The sequence below is a fragment of the Seriola dumerili genome, unplaced genomic scaffold (assembly GCF_002260705.1).
Source record: "Seriola dumerili isolate Sdu_G_001 unplaced genomic scaffold, Sdu_1.0 BDQW01000040.1, whole genome shotgun sequence".
NCBI lineage: Eukaryota > Metazoa > Chordata > Actinopteri > Carangiformes > Carangidae > Seriola > Seriola dumerili.
This window is the reverse complement of record NW_019174295.1, coordinates 2,539,288-2,561,919: the sequence shown is the minus strand read 5'-3', so window position 1 is coordinate 2,561,919 and position 22,632 is coordinate 2,539,288. Positions and strand designations below refer to the sequence as shown.

At 40.6% G+C, this 22,632-nt stretch overlaps 1 protein-coding gene across 2 annotated transcripts in view; it reads left to right on the top strand.

The window, feature by feature from the left end:
* The window catches only part of frem2 (FRAS1 related extracellular matrix protein 2), a 58,536-nt gene that overhangs the window by 12,259 nt on the left and 23,645 nt on the right, over positions 1-22,632 (top strand). For both annotated transcript variants that reach the window (XM_022738961.1, XM_022738963.1), the window contains exons 3-4: positions 9,168-9,314; positions 19,471-19,701. In XM_022738961.1, coding sequence (XP_022594682.1) covers positions 9,168-9,314; positions 19,471-19,701 — 378 coding nt within the window. The remainder of the gene's footprint in view (positions 1-9,167; positions 9,315-19,470; positions 19,702-22,632) is intronic.

Below are 22,632 nucleotides of genomic sequence, written 5' to 3'. Positions count from 1 at the left end.
ACATGCTTAAAAATACAATCAATGATGATTGATTTGTCATTTTCATCTAGTTTCATTCATTTAGTTACAAAGTGTTTCATGTGTTCTCACACAGACGGATCATTTCCGAGGGAAGTACCTGCTGAATAAGACCGATGCGTTTCCTCTCGCTCTTTCCTCTCGCTCTTTCCTCTCGCTCTTTCCTCTCATCCCATTTTTTTTTTCTCTATGTTTCTCGTCCCACTGCAAATGGCATTGATTGTTACAACAGATTCCTTTCATCCCGTCCTCACCCCTCCCTGCCCATGAGCAGCCTTGACATACCACTGCTTTATCTGGAGTTACAATATATCCCCTTAAAAGAGCCCCTGCAGTTTCCTTATCCCCACTTCATCCACGTTTCACTGCTTGCAATACACATGACGTGCATTTGGTCCGTCACAACTTTCTCTCGAATAAAACAACATACTGTCTGCAGCTTTTCCCCTTGTTAGCGCTAGAAGACTAATTATCACCACAGACTGCACTGGAAGGGCACCGGTTCTTTATCATCAATTTTGTTTGTGCATGATGTGTGATTGGGTATGAATCTGCGCCGCCACAGTGACTTTTTCCCCTCTCTTCAAAAAGACTTTTTCTATAACAGTAGTGACAACACTTGAGATGATATAACCTCCCCGGGGTGCTGTTTTCTTCTAAACTGCTTCTCTAATAACTTTTAAACCCTTCAGCTCAATAATGGAATGAGTCACAGAGTCTGATTATATCTTGGCTCAGAAATGTGAAGTCATCCGCAAACACACGGAATGTAAATAATAATCATAATAATGATAATAATAGTCCAGTCTCCCATATACACTTTTACACTTTTCCAGTGTTTTATTTGAAGTTTTTATATCCAGAAGAAGATATATTTGTGGTTTTAAATACCAAAAACCATCTTAATGTAGTTTTACATCTCCTCTCTCAGGCTTTTCTCTGGAGCTCTCGCAACAACAGGTTGGTGAGCCAATCAGAAGAGAGGCTCTGAGGCCGGGAGCACACTGGCGCATACGCCACACATCCAGTGTGTTCCCAGCATGAGCCTCTCTTCTGATTCGCTGACTGTTTTCTGAGTGATTGGATAAAAATAGAGCAGATTTCCGGCAAACAAATCCTGCAAGGCTGGATGGTGGGTCCAGGTGGGCGGGGCTTGCGGCACGGCTGAGGGCGGTGACTGCCTTGTTGTGACATCACAAAGTTCCAGAAGTCCTGACAGCTCATTTTAAGGCTCAGTTTCTCAATACAGGCTGTGTGAGTTTCTCTGTGGGCTGAGCGCTTTGATACTTTAACAGTATTAATATAGAGCCTAGACCTCACCAAAGAAGACATGGAAATCTCACTTTATACAATAAGGGAACTTTAATTCTAGGTGCAAGGTAATCTTTATTTTCCCTGAGCGGCATTTTGTTGCACAGCCAGCAGTAAATAAATCCAGTAAATACAGTAATCACAAACACCAAACTACACTCAAACAATTTACACTAAAGGCGAGGAGTTACATTAAGAATTCAAGAGATTTGTTTCCAAAGTAGTTATCCTGTTGCTTCTCCCAGTCAATATATCTCGCCGTCTTCTCTTTGAAAGTCAAGTTACAAAAACCAAACACACAGATATAAACTGGCTGTCACCACGGCAACAAATGGAGCAGGTGAATCCCTTTTCCTTTTATTTATTTATTTTTTTGGTGTTAACCTGTCCAGCTGATCAGGGCAGAGTAGCAAGGTAATACATCAGCATGAGGCACAGACTGACACACACACACTAACACGTCTCCTGGCTTTGAGAGAGGATTCTCTTTATCTGTCTACATTCAGGAATTTACTGTCATTCACTTCTCCCAGGGCCCAACTCTTCCATCTTTATCGCCTTCACCTCACCCTTCTCACACTGTCAGTCTTAGATCTTTCTGGATGCGTTTTATTTTTTTTCCATTCTTTTACTCCACTCAGCATCTCGTGTTCATTATATATTTTTTCTTCTTTGGTGTTATTTTTATCTGTCTCACCGCCTATCAGTGTCCTGTTTTCCTCTTGAGGTACAGTCTTAACATGTTGCCCTCCCCGTCTCGTTTAGTTTAATCTCAAAGCATGTTGCGGTTTATTGTGCTGAGCATCGCCTCTTGTCTGAGGCATCAGAATTTGGTTTTACTTGTCACACCCTTGCTGTTTCGTCCTGCTGTCTCTTCCCGCCGTGTTTGTCTGTCAGCGCTGGCACTGATGGATGTCTCTGTTGTAGAATTACGGCACATTCTGCAGTTGCGAATGTCGCCCGGCGATGATCTGCATCTCATTAGAGCGTCGAGATGAGAGCATGAGACTTGTTGAGAGATGTGAAGGGATTTTTTTCATCATGCTAATCATCTGTGATTCTGTGTTTCTCTAAGCTTGACAACTGATCCACTACACAAACATGACCAAACACGCTCTAATCTGACGAATAAACAAAAAGATGAGTCTTTGCAACATTTATTTTGCCACTGAAATGTTATGATTTAAATTTTTAAAAAATCTTAAAAGTTAGTTATTTCATCCAATTTTCCCCCTGTCTTCCCTCCTCATGATTTTCTCTGTACAACATAAAACTGTATGAAAGTGACAGCTCCACCTCATATTCTCTCTTTTACTGTCTTAACATGTGTCATGAACCGTCTGTTTCCTGCTATTTCATTTTTAATAGATTCTAATGGACCTTTAATTTATATTTACTGTTAATCATATAAGCATCACAGTGTAAATGTGATTCTGCACTTCTCTGTTCACATTGCAGTATGAAAGTACATAGCGCTGGGGAGCTGTTCCGAGCTCTGCTTTATTATAAAATAATAAAAACCATACATCTAAAAGTATGGCAAGCCACTGAAGTAAACATGAACATCTGAAGAGTTGGAGGAGACAATGGAGGGAAATGAGAGCATAGGAAAAAGAAAAAGTGGCAAGGAGGAACCAGGGATTTCAGTAACCCATCCCTCTGTTAAATATTATATTAACGGCATGGGGAGACTTGTGTGGAGTGATAGGCGCGCCGCAGTTCTGCCTCTGTGATGTGCACAAAAAAACTAAAAAAAAATCCTGCGGGACGACAAATGCTTTTAGGTGTTATTATTCATCTGACACTCAAAACGCACACAGACACACAGATGGAGACGTATGTATGCACACATGCGCAGCTGTAGCTACAAGTGCAGACACACACGCATACACCTTTTTAAGGAAGCTGCCATTTCTTTGTCCCCAAGCCTTTTCCCCGTTAGCTACGCTCAGGGTCATATACGGCTGTTTTTGTAGACATCAGTGAAAAACCTCAAGGTTATTAAGTGTATCACAAGAACTTCAAAGGAGGGAGGAATCTCTGCCCTACATGTCAGTTTCTTATAGTGTCATGTGCGAGGTTGCTTGAGGTGTTTCTGCACCGCAGCCATGCCTGATGGCTATTGAACGTAGGAAGGAAACAATGCATTATCCTGGCGCATGCAACTTTTATCTCTTCAGGGCAGGTTGTGTGGTGGTGGGGTTGGGGGTGCGGGGGCGGTGGTTAATTGTATGTACACTTCACTTCCTTTGTTGCCAACAGGCACACACACACACACGCATACAAATGCATATATATAGTCTCCCAGATATCCATGCATTTTGGATTTGGTTGTGAAGTCGTGTGAAGTGATTGATCAAACGCACTGACGAGTGGAAATAATTACCTGCGCTCGTGTAAAAGTGTCAGTGGAGACAGTCAAAATGTATTTGATCCTGGTGAATTAACCACAAAGAAACCTCATGCACATTAATGTCAATTTGCCCTCGAGTTGAGCAGCATTTTAAATAAACGTACTTTCCCTGGTCAGCCTACTGATGTCTAAGACACCTCAGGAGGTATTCACTCTCATGCTGCTCGCCTTGGGCAGTAAACGGCTAAAGGGCTGTAAAATGACCAGCTTTCAGTCTGATATACGAGCACAACACATACACACACCTTGTAGTCTAAAGGAACAGGTGAGTGCAGGACCCTTCACAGTCTTTACCATCCTCTTTGCCAAATGCCATGCCCACCAGTGTGACGACTGCACATCTGTCAGGATAAACTAAAAGGTACTAAAACATCCTGAGGGGGAGTGAGATGTTTGTATTTTGTCAGCCATCAAAATTTATTTAGAGTGCCACTCCTGTCAGCTGGGTGGTGCGTGCGCTCCTATTACTACTGAAATATTACTGCTAGTCTATTTTAGCAGAGGGAGAGTGTCAAAGTGTTTCACGTGCCTCGTGAAAAGGAACATCTTGTCAACTGAATGAATAGATAGCAGATTTAGCGATTACGTCCCGGTCCAATGCTTCTCAAAGGTTGGTTGCATATAGCTGTTTGGTTGCCAATTGCACTGGGAGTTCTGGAATCGTATACAAAGGAGTTCTCAAGGTAGATGGAGACGTAACAGCGAGGGAAGGGCCACACTGCCAGCAGCAGATGTACTGAACAGCAGAGCGCATCGTCTTGCTGTGAAAAAATTTCCTTTGATTTTGGGGGTGAAATCTCAGACATGTATACACACACACGTACACACACAGAAACTCAGGATGAGACAGCCCTGATTTTTTTTTTTTAAGCGTGAAGCTAAAAGCCTAATTTTAAACTTTGAATTATAAAAATCTATGTCAATCTAAGTGCAATTTTTAAAAGTCCCATATTTTTCACAGTATTTTATTTGAAGTGTTGATCCATAAGAAGATATATTTTTAAGAACCAAAAACCATCTCCATGTGGTTTTACTTCCTCCTCTCTCAGGCTTCTCTCCAGAGCTGTAGTAACAGCAGGGTTGAACAGGGTAAACACTGAAAGAAACCAAACCCTGCAAGTTTGGATGTTGGGTCCAGATGGGCGGGGCTTGGGGCACGGCTCAGGGTGATGACTACCTTGTTGGGACATCACAAAGTTACAGAAGACCTGATGCCTTGTTTTAAGACACAGTTTCTGAATACAGGCTGTGTGCATTTCTCTGTGGACTGAGCGTTTTGATACTTTCACAGTATTGATATGGAACTTAGCCCTGCTTTATAATGGAAAAAAAAAACATGGAAATCTCTCTTCATACAATATGGGACCTTTAACATGCGATGCTGACTGTTACAGCACATGCTCCAAGACAATAGTCTCAAACGCCACACATACACAAACAAAACACATGATTCACCCAAAACCTACGAATGATAGCTTCACCTTTTATTTGTGCGTGCTACACAAACACGAGTCTGTGTTGGAAAAGAGTTTGGAAAAGCATTTTCAGAGATTTGATCTGAAGATTTAATGTGACAGCTTTGTGCAGACTATTTTTTATGTATTTATTGTGTCATGATTTCAGTCTGATTTGTCTATTGTCGCGAGAAGGAAGTTAATTATATGGCTCAGTGACATGTAACATACAGCAAACAGCATAAAATAGGTTATACCATATTGTGTAAAGCATTGAGTGGACACTCTTAGTGACATAGACTACAATCAGCAGAGCTGAAGAAAGGAAGTTAAGTGGTTGTAATGTTGGTTTGGTTGGTTGGTGTAATCACAGCGGTTCAGGCTTTGTTGTGAGAAATAACCTGAGTTGGTTCTTGCTTGGCTGTTACACAGTATGAGAATCATTATATAGGGGGAAAAATGCTGCTGATGTTCAGATATTTGTTTTGCTGTTTTATCCTTTTTCAAAATTTCTTTTTCACTAAACTCTGACTTTCCATTTGCTCTTAAGCTGACTCAGACAGAACATGCGTGACAGCTCTGTGCACTCAAATCACAAGACTCTCGACTCAAGTCAGAATCAGATCAAGAATTTCGATAACAGATTCTGCTTTAATAAACTCAAAAAAATTACTTTCAACTCCACTTTGACTTTAACACTAAGATCTCTTGACTTTACATAGCCTCAAGTTTTATGACTTGAAAGACTCGATCCTCTCCCTAAGCCCAAAGTGTGAGAATCTAGGCTGAAGCTTAGCAGCATGTTCAGAAGCAGAGCAGATACCCAGGCCTAGCTGAGGGTCAGTAACACTTGTTTTGATGTGCTTTTGAGTGGTTGTACTTTCATGATGGGTTTGTTTTAGAGGTTGAGGGTCTCCAAGAAAAGAGAGGTGTGGGTTAGTGTGCGATGAAAGCTTGACTGATCATCTTTGTATGAAAAAGCCATTTTATTTAAAATAGGAGTGACACTTCCCATGACCAAACAAGCTGAAAGTCTATCTACACCCAGCAGTCAAGCAGCAGCATTAGCATTCGTTCAAAGTTGCGTCTCTGCCCAGCAGAGGATTGTAAGTTTATAAATCACTGTAGCTCTGGTTAGGTCTCACTATCTTCTGATATTTGGATTTTTAGCGTTCCCATGCACTGTTTGGTGTTGGGCAGGTAGAATACAGTGGGTTAATCTGCAAAAGACAGCATTAAGGCTGAGCCATACTGTAATATGTCGGCCGTAAAACCAAAACAGTGAGATGAAAGAAACCATAAAGCTCTACCGAGGCAGTGTTGGTTAATATAATTCTCACTGCTTCATCACTGCAAGCAAGGCTTTCACACAACACCATTTGCTTCAGTAATATTACACAAAAACATATTGGTTAAACAATGGAATGTTTCTTTTGGAGTGTGATGTAAAATGGGGCGAAGAGAGTTAAATCCCAAAGTTTTGTGAGCCACAAGAAAATATAATAATAAAAATACCTGTTTCGCCAAAGCCCATCTTCTTTGACCAGACCGACATTATCTGAGTCAGGAGCTGAGTCTACACTGTCTCACACTGAGTCAAACAAGATATGGTGGTTTTCATGATGACATGCAACAAACCGTTCACGTATCTTGAACTTCAGGAGAGAATGATGAAAAACCAGCAGCTGTAACAAACTTAATATGAGCATCATGTAGACCTACAAACATTCTTAGTGTGCATTAAAGTAATTTGCCTTTTTGATTAAAAAGTAGTTTCATCTGACTGGACAGCTGTCTGTGATTTTTCCATAAAGAAGAACAAAACCATAGTATCAGAGTGTTTCTCTGTAGATTTCTCAGTGCCCAGATCCTCGAAATTTGTTGTACAGAAACTGTGATCCCTAATTGGTAAAAAAAAAAAAAAAACCCTTGTGGTGAGTTTTTGTTAGAAAAGCCTTTGAAAGAAGGCGTAAAGTGAATTTAGCTCTATTGAGGATGATTTCAAAGCAGTTTTTTTTTTGAATGGTCAGCACACATGAGAAGTCTTTTATCCTTCGAAAGGCTGGAGGAATGAGGCAGTCTGAAGCCCACCGATTCAGATCCCTATTGTCTGTGTGCAGCTCCTCACCTCCAGTGGGAGGTCACACAGTAGGACTGGTACACACTCACAAACATGCACACAAACACAGACACACGCACACTGTAAGACTTCAGGCAGCTTATGCTGCATTTACTTTCAGGGAGCTGGGCTGAAAGTCAAGGTTGCAGCGAAGTTGAAAAGGAAGAGCTGGGTTTGTGTGTGTGTGTTTGTGTGTGTGTGTGTGTGTGTGTGTGTGTGTGTGTGTGTGTGTGTGTGTGTGTGTGTGTGTGTGTGTGTGTGTGGGTGTGAGTGTGGGTTTTGTGTGTGTGTGTGTGTGTGTGTGTGTGTGTGTGTGTGTGTGTGTGTATGTGTGTGTGTGTGTGTGTGTGTTTGCATGGGTGTAAGTGTGCGGTTTTATATTTGCAACTCCGAAGTGAAGGCTGAACTTGGCCTACAGACTTTTTGGAGGATACTTGAGCTCTGATTGTATTAGCTGTCTCCTCACCTCGGCGTGTTTGTTGCTATGTGTGCTAAGCTGGAAAGTGCTGAACTTTTCACCCCTGCTGTGTTTTAGCACCACGTCTGTAGACCATGTTTAGAGCTTCTTTCTAACAGAGCTGGACCTGTATCTGCACTTTGATGTGGAGTTGGAGGGTGTCATTTCCGTTCTTTATGATACTATTTATTATTTATTTATTAATCAGGATATATACGAGGGAAATATTCTTATTTTTACCTGTTATCAGAGTGTGAGAATGCTGGACTAGTCACACCGTAGCACTCACTTTTTTTGCACAAGGAGGTTTGAAATACAAAACTGTCCTGCTGCCATTTATGATCTCCATGAGATCATTTGACGGGGGTGAAGTGCCATGCTGTTGGTGCTTTTAACTGCCGTACTGCCTCAGCCTTTAAGAGGCATAAATGACTTGAAAGAACAAACATCTTTGAAATCATCTTGAATAGGATTCTATGAGATTTTCTTCTTGACAGCCAACACATAACGCTTGCACAAACAGTCCTTCGCCCCTGCGTTTCCCTCTGCAAGTAAAACACACACTCTCAGACGTCTAGTTCAGCACTCACCAGAATGCCATGCACAGCAAAGCATTGTTCATCACAACACAAAAGCAGAAAAAAAACCCTCCTCCACTTCTTTTATTCGAGTTTTACAAATGTTTTCTCACTATTTCTATTCATTATTGCAGAACTCTCTCCTGTACCCCGGCAGTAGGTGGGTAAATTAGACACACAAAGCATCCTTACAAATAGCATCCTTTCTGTCCGCTTGTTGAAGTGGCAGCTATTGAGTACTATTAGCCTAGCGCTAACACAACCATTTACTCTGCAAACCCCTTCCTTTATAGCACTGATTGGCTGGCATACTCAGATCCTCAAGATGATGTGCTATTTTTGCAGAAGCAAGAAGAAAAAAAAATGCAGTAGGAGTATGTGAATTTCATTATAGACCTCAGAAAAAGGCCGTCTATTACATATAGGACGGTTCAAGATTGTGTGGTGTCTTTTTTTTAATGAATCTGTAAATATTCTGCAGCAGATGTGTTGTGAACATTTGGACTGCACATTGGAAATAATTAAAACACTTTTTCTTCATTACAGTTTTACAGTAATTGCTCCCTTGGGTCACAGAAATCCCCCTCATAGTTTCCTTTCCAGTTTTTTTTTACTGAAAACCTAACGCAGTATTTGATGGTTAAATCAGGAAAAGAAATGGGCACAGACCCTCCACGGCAATTTTTCCATAGAGATCTAATAAACAGTTGTTTACACCTTCAAACTTGGGTTATTTAAGAAGCAGATAGTTCAGATAGATAAAGAATAAACCATTAACAGAATGCTTGTATGTGCTTATATACTGTATTTTGTCCAGGTGGTAACAAGCTGAAAGGACAGCAGTTCCGGCTGGACTGGGCCTGGATCTCTCTGGAGAAAGAGTACTATGTGGTGGACGAGGAGGACAAGTTTCTGGAGGTGGTGCTTAAGCGGAGAGGCTACCTCGGAGAGACGTCTTTCATTGGTGAGTGGTTTGTCTTTCTGTCTCACTTCCCTTTCTGATGCAAGAGGACATGCGTTGTGTTTTTAGCCATGCTAGCTGGGTGGTTCTGGGGATGGTTATGTGGGGCCACCACTTCGGTCCAGATTAAAATCATCATGGTCCCCAGATAATGAATCTTCAATACACTGGTGAACCCCTGACTTTTCCTCTAGTGTGACTGATTTTGAGAAACAAGTACTAGGTCTATTGGATGGATTAGCATATTAGCATATTTTGTTTTGGACCAGATACTTGCAAAGCTAACAACATTCATCATCAGCCTCAGCTGTTCATTCATGCAAATGTTAGCATGCTAGCAAGTTAAACAAAAGTGGTGAACATGGTAAACATTCTACCTGCTAAACGTCATATTAGCAAAAGCATATTAGCATGAGTATGTTAGCGTGCTGACATTACCCCACTCTTGAATGTAACAGTTTTTAATGTGTTCTGCTGTTGTGTGTTTTTGTGCATTTATTCTGTTTTAAGTGTACTCTTGACATCATTGAAAATGAGGGCATGCCCCCAGTGATTCTTACACATTTAAATAAAAAAGAGGAGCAAAAATAGCATTTAGCTCCAAGCCACCGCTGTGCCTGAGTACAACCTCACAAACATAGCGTGGCTGCAGCCTCACAGTAGCATTCATTTAAACTTTCATTACTTTACGCTACTGTTAATATTAGGTTTTTCATAGCTCTGTGTTTCTTTTTCTGTGTTGAACTAGCATTAATGGAAAAAGTGCAGAGACATTACTTTCAAAATGCAATGGAATTCAGGACATAACACAAAACCCCAACCTTATTTTTCACAGTTTTTGCTTGCATGATGGTTGATAGTGTCCCCAGTATTGTCATTTTCTTCACTGCAGAGTCTTATGTATACATCACAATCGCCTGGTCTGCTGCTCCCCAATACATATACTCACCACAGCTGAAACCAAAAAGCAATTGCAACATTTCCTGCACTCAGTATAACCAGATTTATCCTCAAAGTCAAAGTAATTTTGTTTGGCCTCACGTCATTTTGGAGTTTACAAAATGAATTTTTGTTATGAATTTGAGAAGACTATATGAGATGGCTGTGAGGGCTGTTGCAGAGATGTAAGTCTTTATTTACCAGCACATACAGGAAAACAATGCCAAGAAAAGAATTTCTTTTTTTCTTTTTTTTTTTGCTGCAAGATTGCCTGTGAAGCAACATGCTATTTTCCTTGATTCGCACATGGGCAAGTGATTTCTCAGCATGTCACAGAGAGGACATGAAATAGGAATCAAAACAAGTGCATGTCAAAAGGCAATAAAAATACATCGCATTGAACCGCGGATACCACAAAATCCACAAAGAGAGAACAGCATAAATAATAGTGACGTAGCTGAGGTTAGATCAAATCATTGCTAAAACAACGTCACTATCATTAGTTTGAAAATTATCCCATTGCCTCTTTGTCTCTAAATGAAAAAAAGCTGAATGAATGTTGGTCTGTTTATATCTGTTCGACTTGTTATCTAGGGCTCTAATACACCCAAGATGACAGTAAACCATTCAGTGGTGTATGGCCAACAAGCCTGTAGTTTTCACAGTGTGTCCAGCACTGTTGGCGCTTTTAAGTGCACATTTGACCAACTGAGCACATTGAACTGGCTTCAAAGTCTGACTGGCTGCTCTTCTGGGGGAATTGATCCTTTTAGTGCAGTTTTTTTTTTTCACCTCCTTTTACTTTCTATGCACAAGCTGACAACTTAAGTACAAAGGAAAACTTCTTGGTGGAGAGTGTAACTTTTATACCATATATATTCTCAATTCGTATTTGTTACGTATCGCAGGACTATTTAATCAGAATCACAATGGCTTTGAAAAAGGTTGGCTAGCTGCTTAGAGTATGGTCCTTGCAGTGTATAATGTAACTTTAGACAGTAGACGAGAGGCAGAGTGAGCCAATATGTCAGTCTCTCTTTGTCAAGTTGCTTTATGTAGGTGGGTTTGATGCGTCAGCGCCCTAAACTGCAGCATAAAAGGCAAGAGACTGAGATGACATTAAGATCAGAAAAAATACAAAGCTGCACTCTCGCAATTTCACATTAAGTGACATAGTGTGCTCTTGGCTTTGTGAAATACGCACATCAGTGTCTGGTTCCTGGGAAAATCCGTCCATTGGTGAGAAGAAAAAAAGCGGCTGTTACATTTCATTCCAAATTAAACCTGTTTGGCTCTTAAAATTAAGTTTATCACAATCTAAGGTAGATGTCCACCTGCCTTAGAGATAAAATTTTAGCCATATTAGGCTGTAAAATGTCTTGTCACAGCAGTTAACAGTGACACAAGAGTCTGACAGTAAGTGAATCTTCAGCAGACTTAAAAAAATAAAATGATCATAATGCCGGTTGCAACACTCGTGAGTGTACAAAGCGCAGAGAACACACTGCTGGTTCTGTGTTCATCACATCTCAAATCCAGCCTGCAACATCAATGCTGCAGTTTTTAATGAGCTTTTTGACCAGCAGATATAGGTGATTTGGTGTTGAAACACTGGAGCATGTTTTTGTACTTACGTCTGATGCTGTGTGTTAGTTTGCTTCATTAGTGCAGTGGTTCTCAAAGTTATTTCACATCAAGGAAGGTGTTTGAAACCCGTGACCAAAATAGCTAGATTCTGTTATTGTGTTACTTATGGATGGAATTATAGTGAAAATAAATTACCCCCCCTCCCCAAAGACCCCTGGGAACCACTGCATTAGTGTACTCACAGAATTTCTGCCGGCTTCTTTGCACACGTAGCTTAAAAATACTGTTTGCTTTTCCGTGTGTGACCTATATTACATGCGAAATGCACCAACGACTTCTTCTTCCACTGCACAGCCAAGATGGCGACCATTAAGGGCAAGAAGTGTCCAGCAGTTTACACTCAACTTGTTGGCCATTTTGAGTTCACCATCCGCGTACTTATAGTGCACTGCATGTTGCTGTAGCGTGTGAACACATTTATGCACTCAAACCGGCAGGTGTAAGTGTGGAAATAGGCTACGCAAATCGAGACACAGCATGAGTGTTTGTGCAGGATGAAAGGATGACGATGCTGCTGATTTCCCTGTCCCTGAACGCTCCTCTTAGCCCTGACTTTATCATGCTTCAGCTCGTACGCTCTGCGAGAAGCAGCAGCTGTAAGCAGCTTTTACTCTCTCCCACCTCTCAACGTCCTTCTGATCCCTGTTAATCGCTTGGTCAGGTGTTAGCATCGCAGTGTGGCAGTTTATGTGAGCTTTAAGACTTGTCTAAATGTATGTGTCTGTGTGTGTGTGTGTGTGTGTGTGTGTGTGTGTGTAAGTGCGTGTGTTTGTGTGTGTGATTCCTCTCAGGAAGGTTTTGGAGTGTATCTCATGGGCACACATGAAAGCCTGCGTTCTGACTCTCATCTCTTTGCACAGTCAGTGCGTGAGCACCTGTTTATCTCTGACCGCACACACACATACACACACACATTCACAATCAAGCCTGCTTTTTGAATGAACATCTAACATGGTATGTCAACATGGTGCTAGAAAGCATCGATGTGAAAGTGGTCTAGGCCGACGTCACTCCAACGTGTTGAGTTGAGAGTTGAGAGAAAAGAGATTAAGTGATTATGGATGAGAAATATTTATTTGTAACCTTAACCTTACTTCGTATCAACAAATCTAAGTCACTCGGACGACACTATTTTCTCTCCTTGCTCAAATAAATTGTGCATGTATGCTTTTGCATGTACGCATTTCTATGCATTTGTGTGTCTTTAGGCCCAGTGTGGATCCCTTCAGGCACAGATGATGAAATATGGTCCAGTTTAGGGCAACTCAGAATGAAAAACAGAAACTGATCAAAGTCTAATAACGTTCATAGATTTCAATTTGCTGGGCTGGTGAACAGAGGAATGGAGCCAATGAACCAATAATAGAGTGGCAACACACTTGAAATGGACAAAATAGCGGGAACACCATACAATGTAATTCAATTCAATCCAATACTCCCTTCAGTACCGGTGCCTTTGATTGATTTTTGCTGTCAGTTGAGTTTGAAAAGCTGTAGTTTGTGTTGTTGTCAAGCAAATATCTCATTAAGAGTCAATGTTGCTGAGGCTTCACTTATGTTCCTCTTTGCTAATTTAGCTTTCATGTGTTCGGCTTAAGCCTTAATGATTTTTCAGAGATCTCTCCTTTCCACAGTGGACAGTTCTGTAGTGTGTTTGATGGGTGTCCTCAACTGGCCTCTACATGAGTCGCCTCATTTAAGCCTTGATATCAGTGATTGTCATTTAGCTATTAAAGCAGACACGTACTGCAGATAGTGCTTAAATTGTAATATGACTCGCTTGATGTCATTGCCTTTGTGATTGTGACTTACAAGCCAAGGACACAACCATTGAAACACACATCGAGATAGGATGTTTTATGTTTATTAGTTGTTTTTTTTTTGTTGTTTTTTAGGGAATCAAAGCTACAAAGTCTAAAAAGTTTCAAAAATCACCTCACTATTTTTCGTAAATGTTTACTTTTGTCACTTCTGTAAAAAGCTGAAAACACTGATGAGGTTGACGATTCAGGGCAGTCTGAGAGTATGAAAGCAAAGACACATTTTTCCATCACATTGGGTTTTGAAATGAAACAGCAAGTGTGAGGTAAAAATGTCAACTTTCAGTTTCCAGCTTACATTCAACTTTTTTATACGCACAAATGAACAGTGTAGAAAACCGCGACCCCCCTGTTTACAAACGCTATCACCAATTTTCCTACATGCAGAAAATAGTGGAACAATCACAAACATCGGTCAGTTAACTGATATGGACAGCTAAAAACTTACCGCTATTGTTATCTTTCCGCTGCATTGTTCAAAAAAATTGGCTGAGAGTGAAAAAATGCCATCACAATTTCCCAGAGCCCAAGGTGACATAATTCAGTTGACAGCAGTTTAAAATCCAAATATATTGAAAATACGGTGACATAAGGAACAGAGAGGAAGTAAGTCCGCACATTTGCACAAAGCAGGAACCAGCAACATAGATGAATAGATTATGAAAATTGTTGCCAATCAATTTTCAGTTGATTGACTAAGTAATTAAGCTCTACAAAGTTGAGCCACTGAGAATATGAACTCTCTCAAACACCCTTAAAGCTCAAACTCAATGTTTCATTTCAAAGTTAATATGGTGAAGTTGAGCCTTTACGATTAGAAACACCTGTGTGTGTGTGTGTGTGTGTGTGTGTGTGTGTGTGTGTGTGTGTGTGTGTGTGTGTGTGTGTGTGTGTGTGTGTTTGCTAATAGGAGAATGGGAGAAAAATGACAAAGATTAAAGATCACAGCAAAACCAGACCTGTAAGTGAAAAGAAAATTGATTACTTAAAAAAAAAAAATCTAAAAATATATAAAACGTAATGAAAGGTAAAAAAAAGAAAAAATTCCCGGTAAAAGTAGAGAGTGTACGTGCAGATAGATTAAATACAGAAATGTGTCAGGGGTGGAGAAGCGGAGAGAAACACACCCTGCAATGTTGTCAGAAGCTTTACTGATGAAAGCTGGTGTGGTGCCAGGCAACGGCGGAGGGGAGCTGTTACACATGCTCCATCACAACAGGACATATAGGTAGAGAGGATCACTGAAGGAGGAACACAGAGATAAGATCAAGGTTCAAAGATGCCCCCGCAAAGCAGAGCTAAGGCAGAACGGGGCCGGACAGGAGCGTGGGGATCAGATTGGATTCTTCTACCGCTGTTTCCAAGCTTATACCTTGCTTTCTCGCTTCTTACGAAAATAAAAAAATTAAAAAAATAATCCAAACATGACTAAGATATCAACCTTCAGCTTTAATTCTGCTTCTTCATGGGTGTGTGCTCTCCGTCTCACCTGCTGTGCTCCTTTTAATTGAGTTCTGTCACTTTCTCCTCTCTCCTGTGACACTCGTCCCGCTGACTTGTCAACCCGCTTAATCCGTCTCACGTTTCTTTTCTTTTCATCCATAATCTCTCTCCTCACCCCATCTCACTGTGGAGAGCGCTTGGTCCTTTTGCACCTAACCTGCTTTTTCTGTTCATCAAAGACGCCACCTCTCCTCTTCCTACTGCCTTACAGCCATATAGCCCTGGGTCTGTGCCATAAGCAGTGTCTTATATTCTTCCTCCACTTACTCCTCCATTTGTCATTCATCTTGTTTCTACCTTCTCCTTCTCTCCTCCTTCTCACTCCAGCGCAGCGCTCATTCGCAGTTTGTTCTTGCTCTGTCTGTGGATTCTCACTTCATTGTTTGCTTCCTGTATTTGGTTGATAACCACTGTGCTGTTCCTCTGCTCATTCCTCTCCATCTTTGTCTTTGTTTTGTCACATCTTTTTGATCCTTCCCTCGTCCTTTCTTTTCCTTTCCTTTCCTTTCCTTTCCTTTCCTTTCCTTTCCTTTCCTTCTTCCCGACTCCTTGCATAAATTAAAGCTCATTCCATGACAACTCTTTTTTTTCTTTTCTTTCTGCACTGTCCTTTTCTGCCCTGTCCTTGCTCTGAGAGATAAATGGAGGATTGTTAACAACGTGTACTTTTGCCAGGTTAAGATATATCATCTCCTGTGGGATGTATTCCAGCCTCATTATTGTTGCCAAGCAGGGCGGATGGAGAGATAATTTTATTTCACCAGCAGAGAATAGAAACTGTTGCCCCCATGAACTTCGCTTCTACAGATCTCCACCTTAGCCGCCTCGATGTGAAATGACCTTTATGGTATAATGAGCATGAAGGTACCTGCTATCATAAATTTTATGATGAATTGTATATTTTACATTCAGCCAAACTCAGCTTGCTGTAGTGTTTGCTTTCAATAGAGGAATAAACTACAATACAGAACAAAGGGGAGAAAAGTTTGCAGCTATAAACAGAATTTGCGTGTGTTTGTGAGCATACTCTTTGTATCTGTGAGTTTGTGTGTGTGTGTGTGTGTGTGTGTGTTATGGAGACACAAACACAAGGGACTGTAGCACTGAGGAACATCTCCACAGAGATCAGAAGGCCTTAGGGTGGGTATATTTCCACCTGCTGAGAAAGAACCTCAGTGCAACCCCAGGAAAGGCATCTCTTCTGCCCTCCAGGGAGTCCAGTAAGATTGGCACCATGATGCTCCACCCTTTTAAGATCAACACTTCCTCTCTCCTGTGGGCAGGATTTTGTGGGTTTTTATTAGATGTGGATCAACAGCTCGTCAGTATAGAAAGATAAGACGGATAGAAACCATCTGTCGTGAGGACACATTTCTATAGTTTTCAATTCTTTAAAGTTATAATCCTTCATTATAACACATTTTTTTTCCAGATATAGCCATTCAATGTTTTTGCATTCTGTAACAGCCTCTCTATATATACAGTACGTACAGTATGCAGTCTTTATTTTTATTTGAGTCTGCCTGAATTCAAATCATGCACAAGGAAATGCTCCATGCATGTTTACTAGCCGCGGATCATTTCCCAAGCTCAGGACCTGACCCAATACATGTGCACATTTCTCTTAATGAAGAAGACAAGCAGTCATGACCTCAATATTAACATGTCAGAAAGCAGTGTTGACTCTCTTCTTTAGTCCTATATTAAGGGTGATTCGATGACTCCTTTCAGCCCACAGTTTGTTCTAGGTTGGAGACTGCTCAAGGCATGACACGCATGTCATACTGAATAAAATTCACAACTCTGGAATCTGTAAAATTAAAAATTTACATGCCACAACCACAAAGTGCCTGATCAACCAAGGCTGAAATCTTATCTTTAAAGTTGTTTTTTCATTCTGCTGCTGGCACAGCCCAAAATTGGCAATATTTTTTTTTTAACTTTTTTTCAGGTCAGTTTGTCTGCACAACTACCTGTTCAACCCAAACTAGTGTTCCAGAGCAAGAAAACAACTTGTAACAAATTGCGATGGAATTGGCTGTTGATAGTCATGGCCCTCCTACGCCACAAAAGCTGAAATTTTCATCTCCACAAGAGAAATATCGAAATCCAGTGGCAGATTTCCATGACATTTACGAAGCACAGTTATGTTTCCAAGAGGATGAATAGTTTGAATCAGAACTTGGTGTCTGCGTAGCTTTATTTTAGTTTAAGGTGAGGTGAGGAACAGGGCTCACTGATGCTGATACATATAATCAGTTTTGATTAAGAAAGCATCTACTTCATGGTAAAGTGTTGTTATTTCACATTATTTCACATGTACCTACTAGTACTAGCCAGCTTTGTGGGACCACTCATTAGGTGAACAAGTTTTTTTTGTGAATGTCTGTGACTGACTGTGTGACTGAGTGAGTGAGCGATAGAGTTACACCATTGGTCGCCCAGAGTGTTTATTTTTATCCCTTTTATCCCACTGGCTGCTTCCCTTTCAAAATTATTGCCCAGAAATTGTTTCTAATACGTCATCAGGGGGCATTTACAGCGGATCCTCTGTGTGTCTGATGTTTAGTTATTCCTCTGCCTCCTTTAGCGATGGAGGGTCATGTAATAAATGTAGTTTATTTGCTGTGATGGAGGTGAGGCTCAATGAATTGCAACCTCAATATTATCATGTCAGACAGCAGTGTTGACTCTCTTCTTCAGTCCCGAATTAAAGGTGATTGTTATTTTTAACCAGATGTTAAAAATAGCATGATTATATTGTTGAATTTATTAACTGAAGTGGTAGAAATGTACATTATTCTTAACTGGCATGCACATTACATGACCAATACACAGTCCAGCTGTACACTAGGTTTGTACTTGTTTGTGCTGTAGTGAAGCTGCAGTCAGGAATAGCAGCATCATTATTTTTTTTTTTTTTTTGTGAGGAGAAAAAACAGTGGGTGTTACATTTAATACAATGCTGATCCTCAGGTTAAATATGAGATAGTGCTGCATTGCATTATGGTTAGCTGTGGTGACCACCAGTGGGGGAAAAAAAAAAAGCAGGTTTCCATGGATTTCTCTCAGTGCTGTTGTTGTGGAAACTGGGCAAAAACAGTTTAGAGAAGAAACTGGAGGATAAGTGATGAAAGATTTTGTCATGGTCAAACCCCGCCCATATACTCCATTTACTCTCCAGCATATATGCCCACTTAACTCTTGATGAAAACAAAAATGGCAATAAAATAAACCCTGACTGTCAAAGCTTAACATCAGAAGCCGTTTTAAAGGCAACCTGATTACAGTATTCCTCACTACTTTTGGGGTTTGTATATTATTATACCCACTGAAGGTCCTCGCAGGAACATAAACATGAATGTCTGCATGTGTGATTAATTTCAGCTTATGATTTGCATACAATACTCGCCCGTCAAATCTTACTGTTTGTACAATCTAATGTATCCAGTCTCATCTGCATGTGTTTGTCGCCTTCCCCTTTTTCTCTGTTTGTTCAGGCCTTTGAATGTCTGAAAAAGGAAAACAAATCCTTTTTCATTTACGGGCACATGCATCAACCTGGCATGCATCTGCTCGCGTTGTTCTCGCGAGGCACCGTGAATGCAGACAAAAGGGGGGGGGGGGAATGGACAGCATATTTACAAACGTAATACATTACTTTGTAGCTTACACCACCCGGGTTTCCTTGATGTGCGTTTATATGTGAAACCTCAGTATTACCAGTGAGCTAGCCTGCTTTTAAAGGAGGTTTATCGATGAGCATGAATGTTGGATGGGCCTCTGCAAAGTGGATTCACATGAAAGATTTATTATAAATGTAATAAGAGCCATTTGAAGAGAAAAGAAGATGACACAAACACACACATACACACATTCACACTCATGCCTAACACTTGGAAAACAGCCATAGTGGCTAATCCATCCCAGTGAGCTGAATATGCTTATTTAAATGCTTCAGTCACAAATTCATTTCACACATTTCTGAGGCTCTGTTAGTGATCAGTGAAGAAAAATAGATGCACCGCTCGTTTTCACACCACTCTCTGAACAACATTAAAGGGTGTGAATATCTAATCTGTTTTTCATCTGTTTCTTTCTCCTGCCTGTCACCTTTTCGTGGCTTTCTTTACTTTGTCTCCACTTCTTCTCGTCTCTGCCTCTTCCTATTTCTTTTTTTTTTCTCATCTGGCCTGCTCTCCTTGTCACTTCCTGCTCCTCTAATGTCCATCAATGTCTGTATCTCTCAGGCATTGGCACCCAGGATGGTAGTGCAAAGAAGGAGGAGGATTTCAAGGGTAAGTCCCAGAGGCAGGTCCAGTTCAACCCGGGTCAGACCAGAGCCACGTGGCGGGTTCGCATCCTGACTGATGGGAAGTACGAACAGGCGGAAACCTTCCAGATCTTGCTTTCGGAGCCGGTGATGGGAGTGATGGAGTTCCCTGCCACAGCAACAGTTGAGATCCTGGATCCCAGCGACGGTCAGTGCTGCTCATGCAAACATTATAGCACATACACGGATACTTTTAGAGACCATTGTATATACTTTTGTGATGGCAATCAGTGGTGGAAATCAACTAAGTGTATTTACTCAAGTACTGTACTTAACTCCAATTTCAAGGTACTTTTACTTCAATAAAAGATATAATTGCTTCTCCTGCCATTGGCACAATAATGAGGGAGGAATTTTGGTCTTAAGTTACATCACAATAGACAAGTGGTTCCCAACCTTTTCCAATTCAAGGCTCACTTGAAAAATGATGGCAGCCCACAGTCAAATCTGTAACAATACGGAGGCCAAGTAATAGTTCCTCAGAGCACTTTTTATTGTAATGATAACAATCGAACATTCAGGACTGAACTGAAAGCAGGAGAAGCTCAATTTTTCATTTTCAGCCAGTTTCTGCCACTGATGTAATCTTTGAGCGCACAGTCACATGAGATAGCAAACAAATATATCATGTTGTCCGGCAGCAACAACATGAAGTTCCTATCGTCGGCTTATCACAGTGATAGACCTTAATATGAGAAGAATAACAATGAAAGGAGTTTCTAAATTTAAAATGTCTTGTTTTTACAGATTATTTAGTTTTAAAACATTGTATGTGTACACACACACACATATATATATCTATACTGTATATAGATATATATATAGGTATGTATATGACTTCATCCCACAGAATCATATATATATATATACTGTATATATATAATATATTTGCATACTGTATATAAATATAATAATTTAATCTTTTCACCAATTCAATTTTCTTTTTTTTGTACTGCTTTGCAAATAATTTGTCAGCCCACTTGCAGCACGTTCGCAGCCCACCAGTAGGCCCCAGCCCACGGGTTGGGAACCACTGCAATAGATAATAAAAGATGGAAATTGTTTAATTATTTTTGCACATTTAATCTGATTATTCACAGAGGATTTTCTTTCCTGGGAGAAACTATTTCAAGGTACCGAATACAGATGCAGCATATTAGATGTTGGCAAGATTAATCTGTAAGACGGATGTCCCAAAGTTTTCTCTACGGGTTCATAAATGACTCTTGATTGGCAGCTGTGTGTGTGTGTAACTCAAGCAGACTATAAAGAACTGTATTCTATAAAGAATGGATTGGATTCTACATTTATTTATTCTATATTTTCCAGCATGAATATATAATTTATTCAGTCTTGTGTCCGTATTCCGTGTGATATCCATTATTAAAAAATGAAAATCAAAGGCTGCCTTTATGGACGGGCAATATGGAGGATTGAAAGTTAATAAAATATATCCAGAGCAGAGGCGAGCGTTCACTTTTGCCTACCTGAGCAGACAACTGTGACTGCGGATACACTGAAGAATCTGACATCTATAATGCACACCACACACAAATCCCAGCTGCCACTCAGGTACTCCTGTTACAAAGCAATGAAAAATACACAACCCATCATTCAACTTGGCTCGCACAGAATGAAGAACTGTCAATACAAACATTGCCTACTGTAGATGTAGTGTCATGCAAATCTGCCCTCAGGCAAAGAAGAGAAATGTAGAATTGACATGACAGCCGGTAGAGATTTTGTTGTCTTTTATCTTTTTACTGAGTAGAATCTTTACTTCTTAAAACTATAACAATCAGAGTTACTTGTTTATTAATGTGTATTATCAGGCCAAATCAAAGTTTATCAGTGGGACACATTATGGACACTTTTCTTCTCATGTACTTGTTTTGCTGTTTATCTGTGTACATTGGTCAAACTGTAATGGTCGTGTGCACAAAGTGTCTCACAAAACAGAACAAAAAAACACACACAAAACTTGTTCTTTGTGTCTTTTCCTGCAAATTGAAATGTTAATGGAATATTGAGTGGTGCGACAAACTGGCTGCCCTGCTCCATCAAGGCTGGATTTACTCCAGTGAAGCTTTTACATTCAGTTTTTTTTTTTTTTTTTTTTTTTTTTTTTTTTTTCTGTATGCATCGCTCCCATCCACAGTGCAATTTGTAAGTAATGCGTAACAAAGATGGAAACACTGAAGCTCCCATTATATCCATACACAACAGCCGCTTTCATCACTCTCGCTCTCATTTATCTCCTCGTTCTCCATCTTTCACTATATCTTGATCTCTCTTGTCTCTCTCCTCCTCACATTCGTCCTCTTCAATCTATCCCTCCCCTGTGGGTTAATTATGGTGTGTGTGGAGGGCAGGGGCTGGTTTGTTTTCTGTCGTCTCCGGGGATTGTCTAATGTGACAGAGATGTGCCACTCTGTACTCTAATGGGCCAGTGAAGCTTTAGCTATGCCTGTGGCGTTAGCCGCACTCCAGCTTCTTTCTCTAATGATGAAAACTGGCTTTGTCTGGTCTTCTGCTTAGCCTGAAGATTCCCTCCCTAGAGGACGTGTCAGCTAGGCTAATATCAGCTTTAGAGGAGGAGAGCGGATCGACAAGCTTTAACCAAAAGTGCTCCGAAATTACAGAGAGCATAACAAGCTGAGTTTGTTCTAACAGCATGGGCAGTCTCTGTTTATCTGTACAAATGCCTGGAGCTCTTCTTTCTTTATTTATTTTTTTTCTTTCGGCTGTAAGAATGCAAACTGCATCTGTATTGAAACTTTGATTAATATCTCTGTGTTAGCTCGTCCTGTTGTGCGTTTGCCTGTGATACACCCACTCTTAGTGCTTCAGCACTAACAAAGTTTGTCTAATTACAGGCTGTAATACACTGGCCTTCCTCCTCCAAAACTTTATCACTTTCTGTCATATATAATTCATGCACAATGCGGACTCAAGATGAAGGTGGTAGCCTGCTGTTAGACTGTTTGCAGCAGTAGCATCTTGCCACAGCCAGTGATATCTTTCTTGCTTCCTCGATAGCTACTATATATCACTAGAGCGGTTACCCCCCTACCCACCC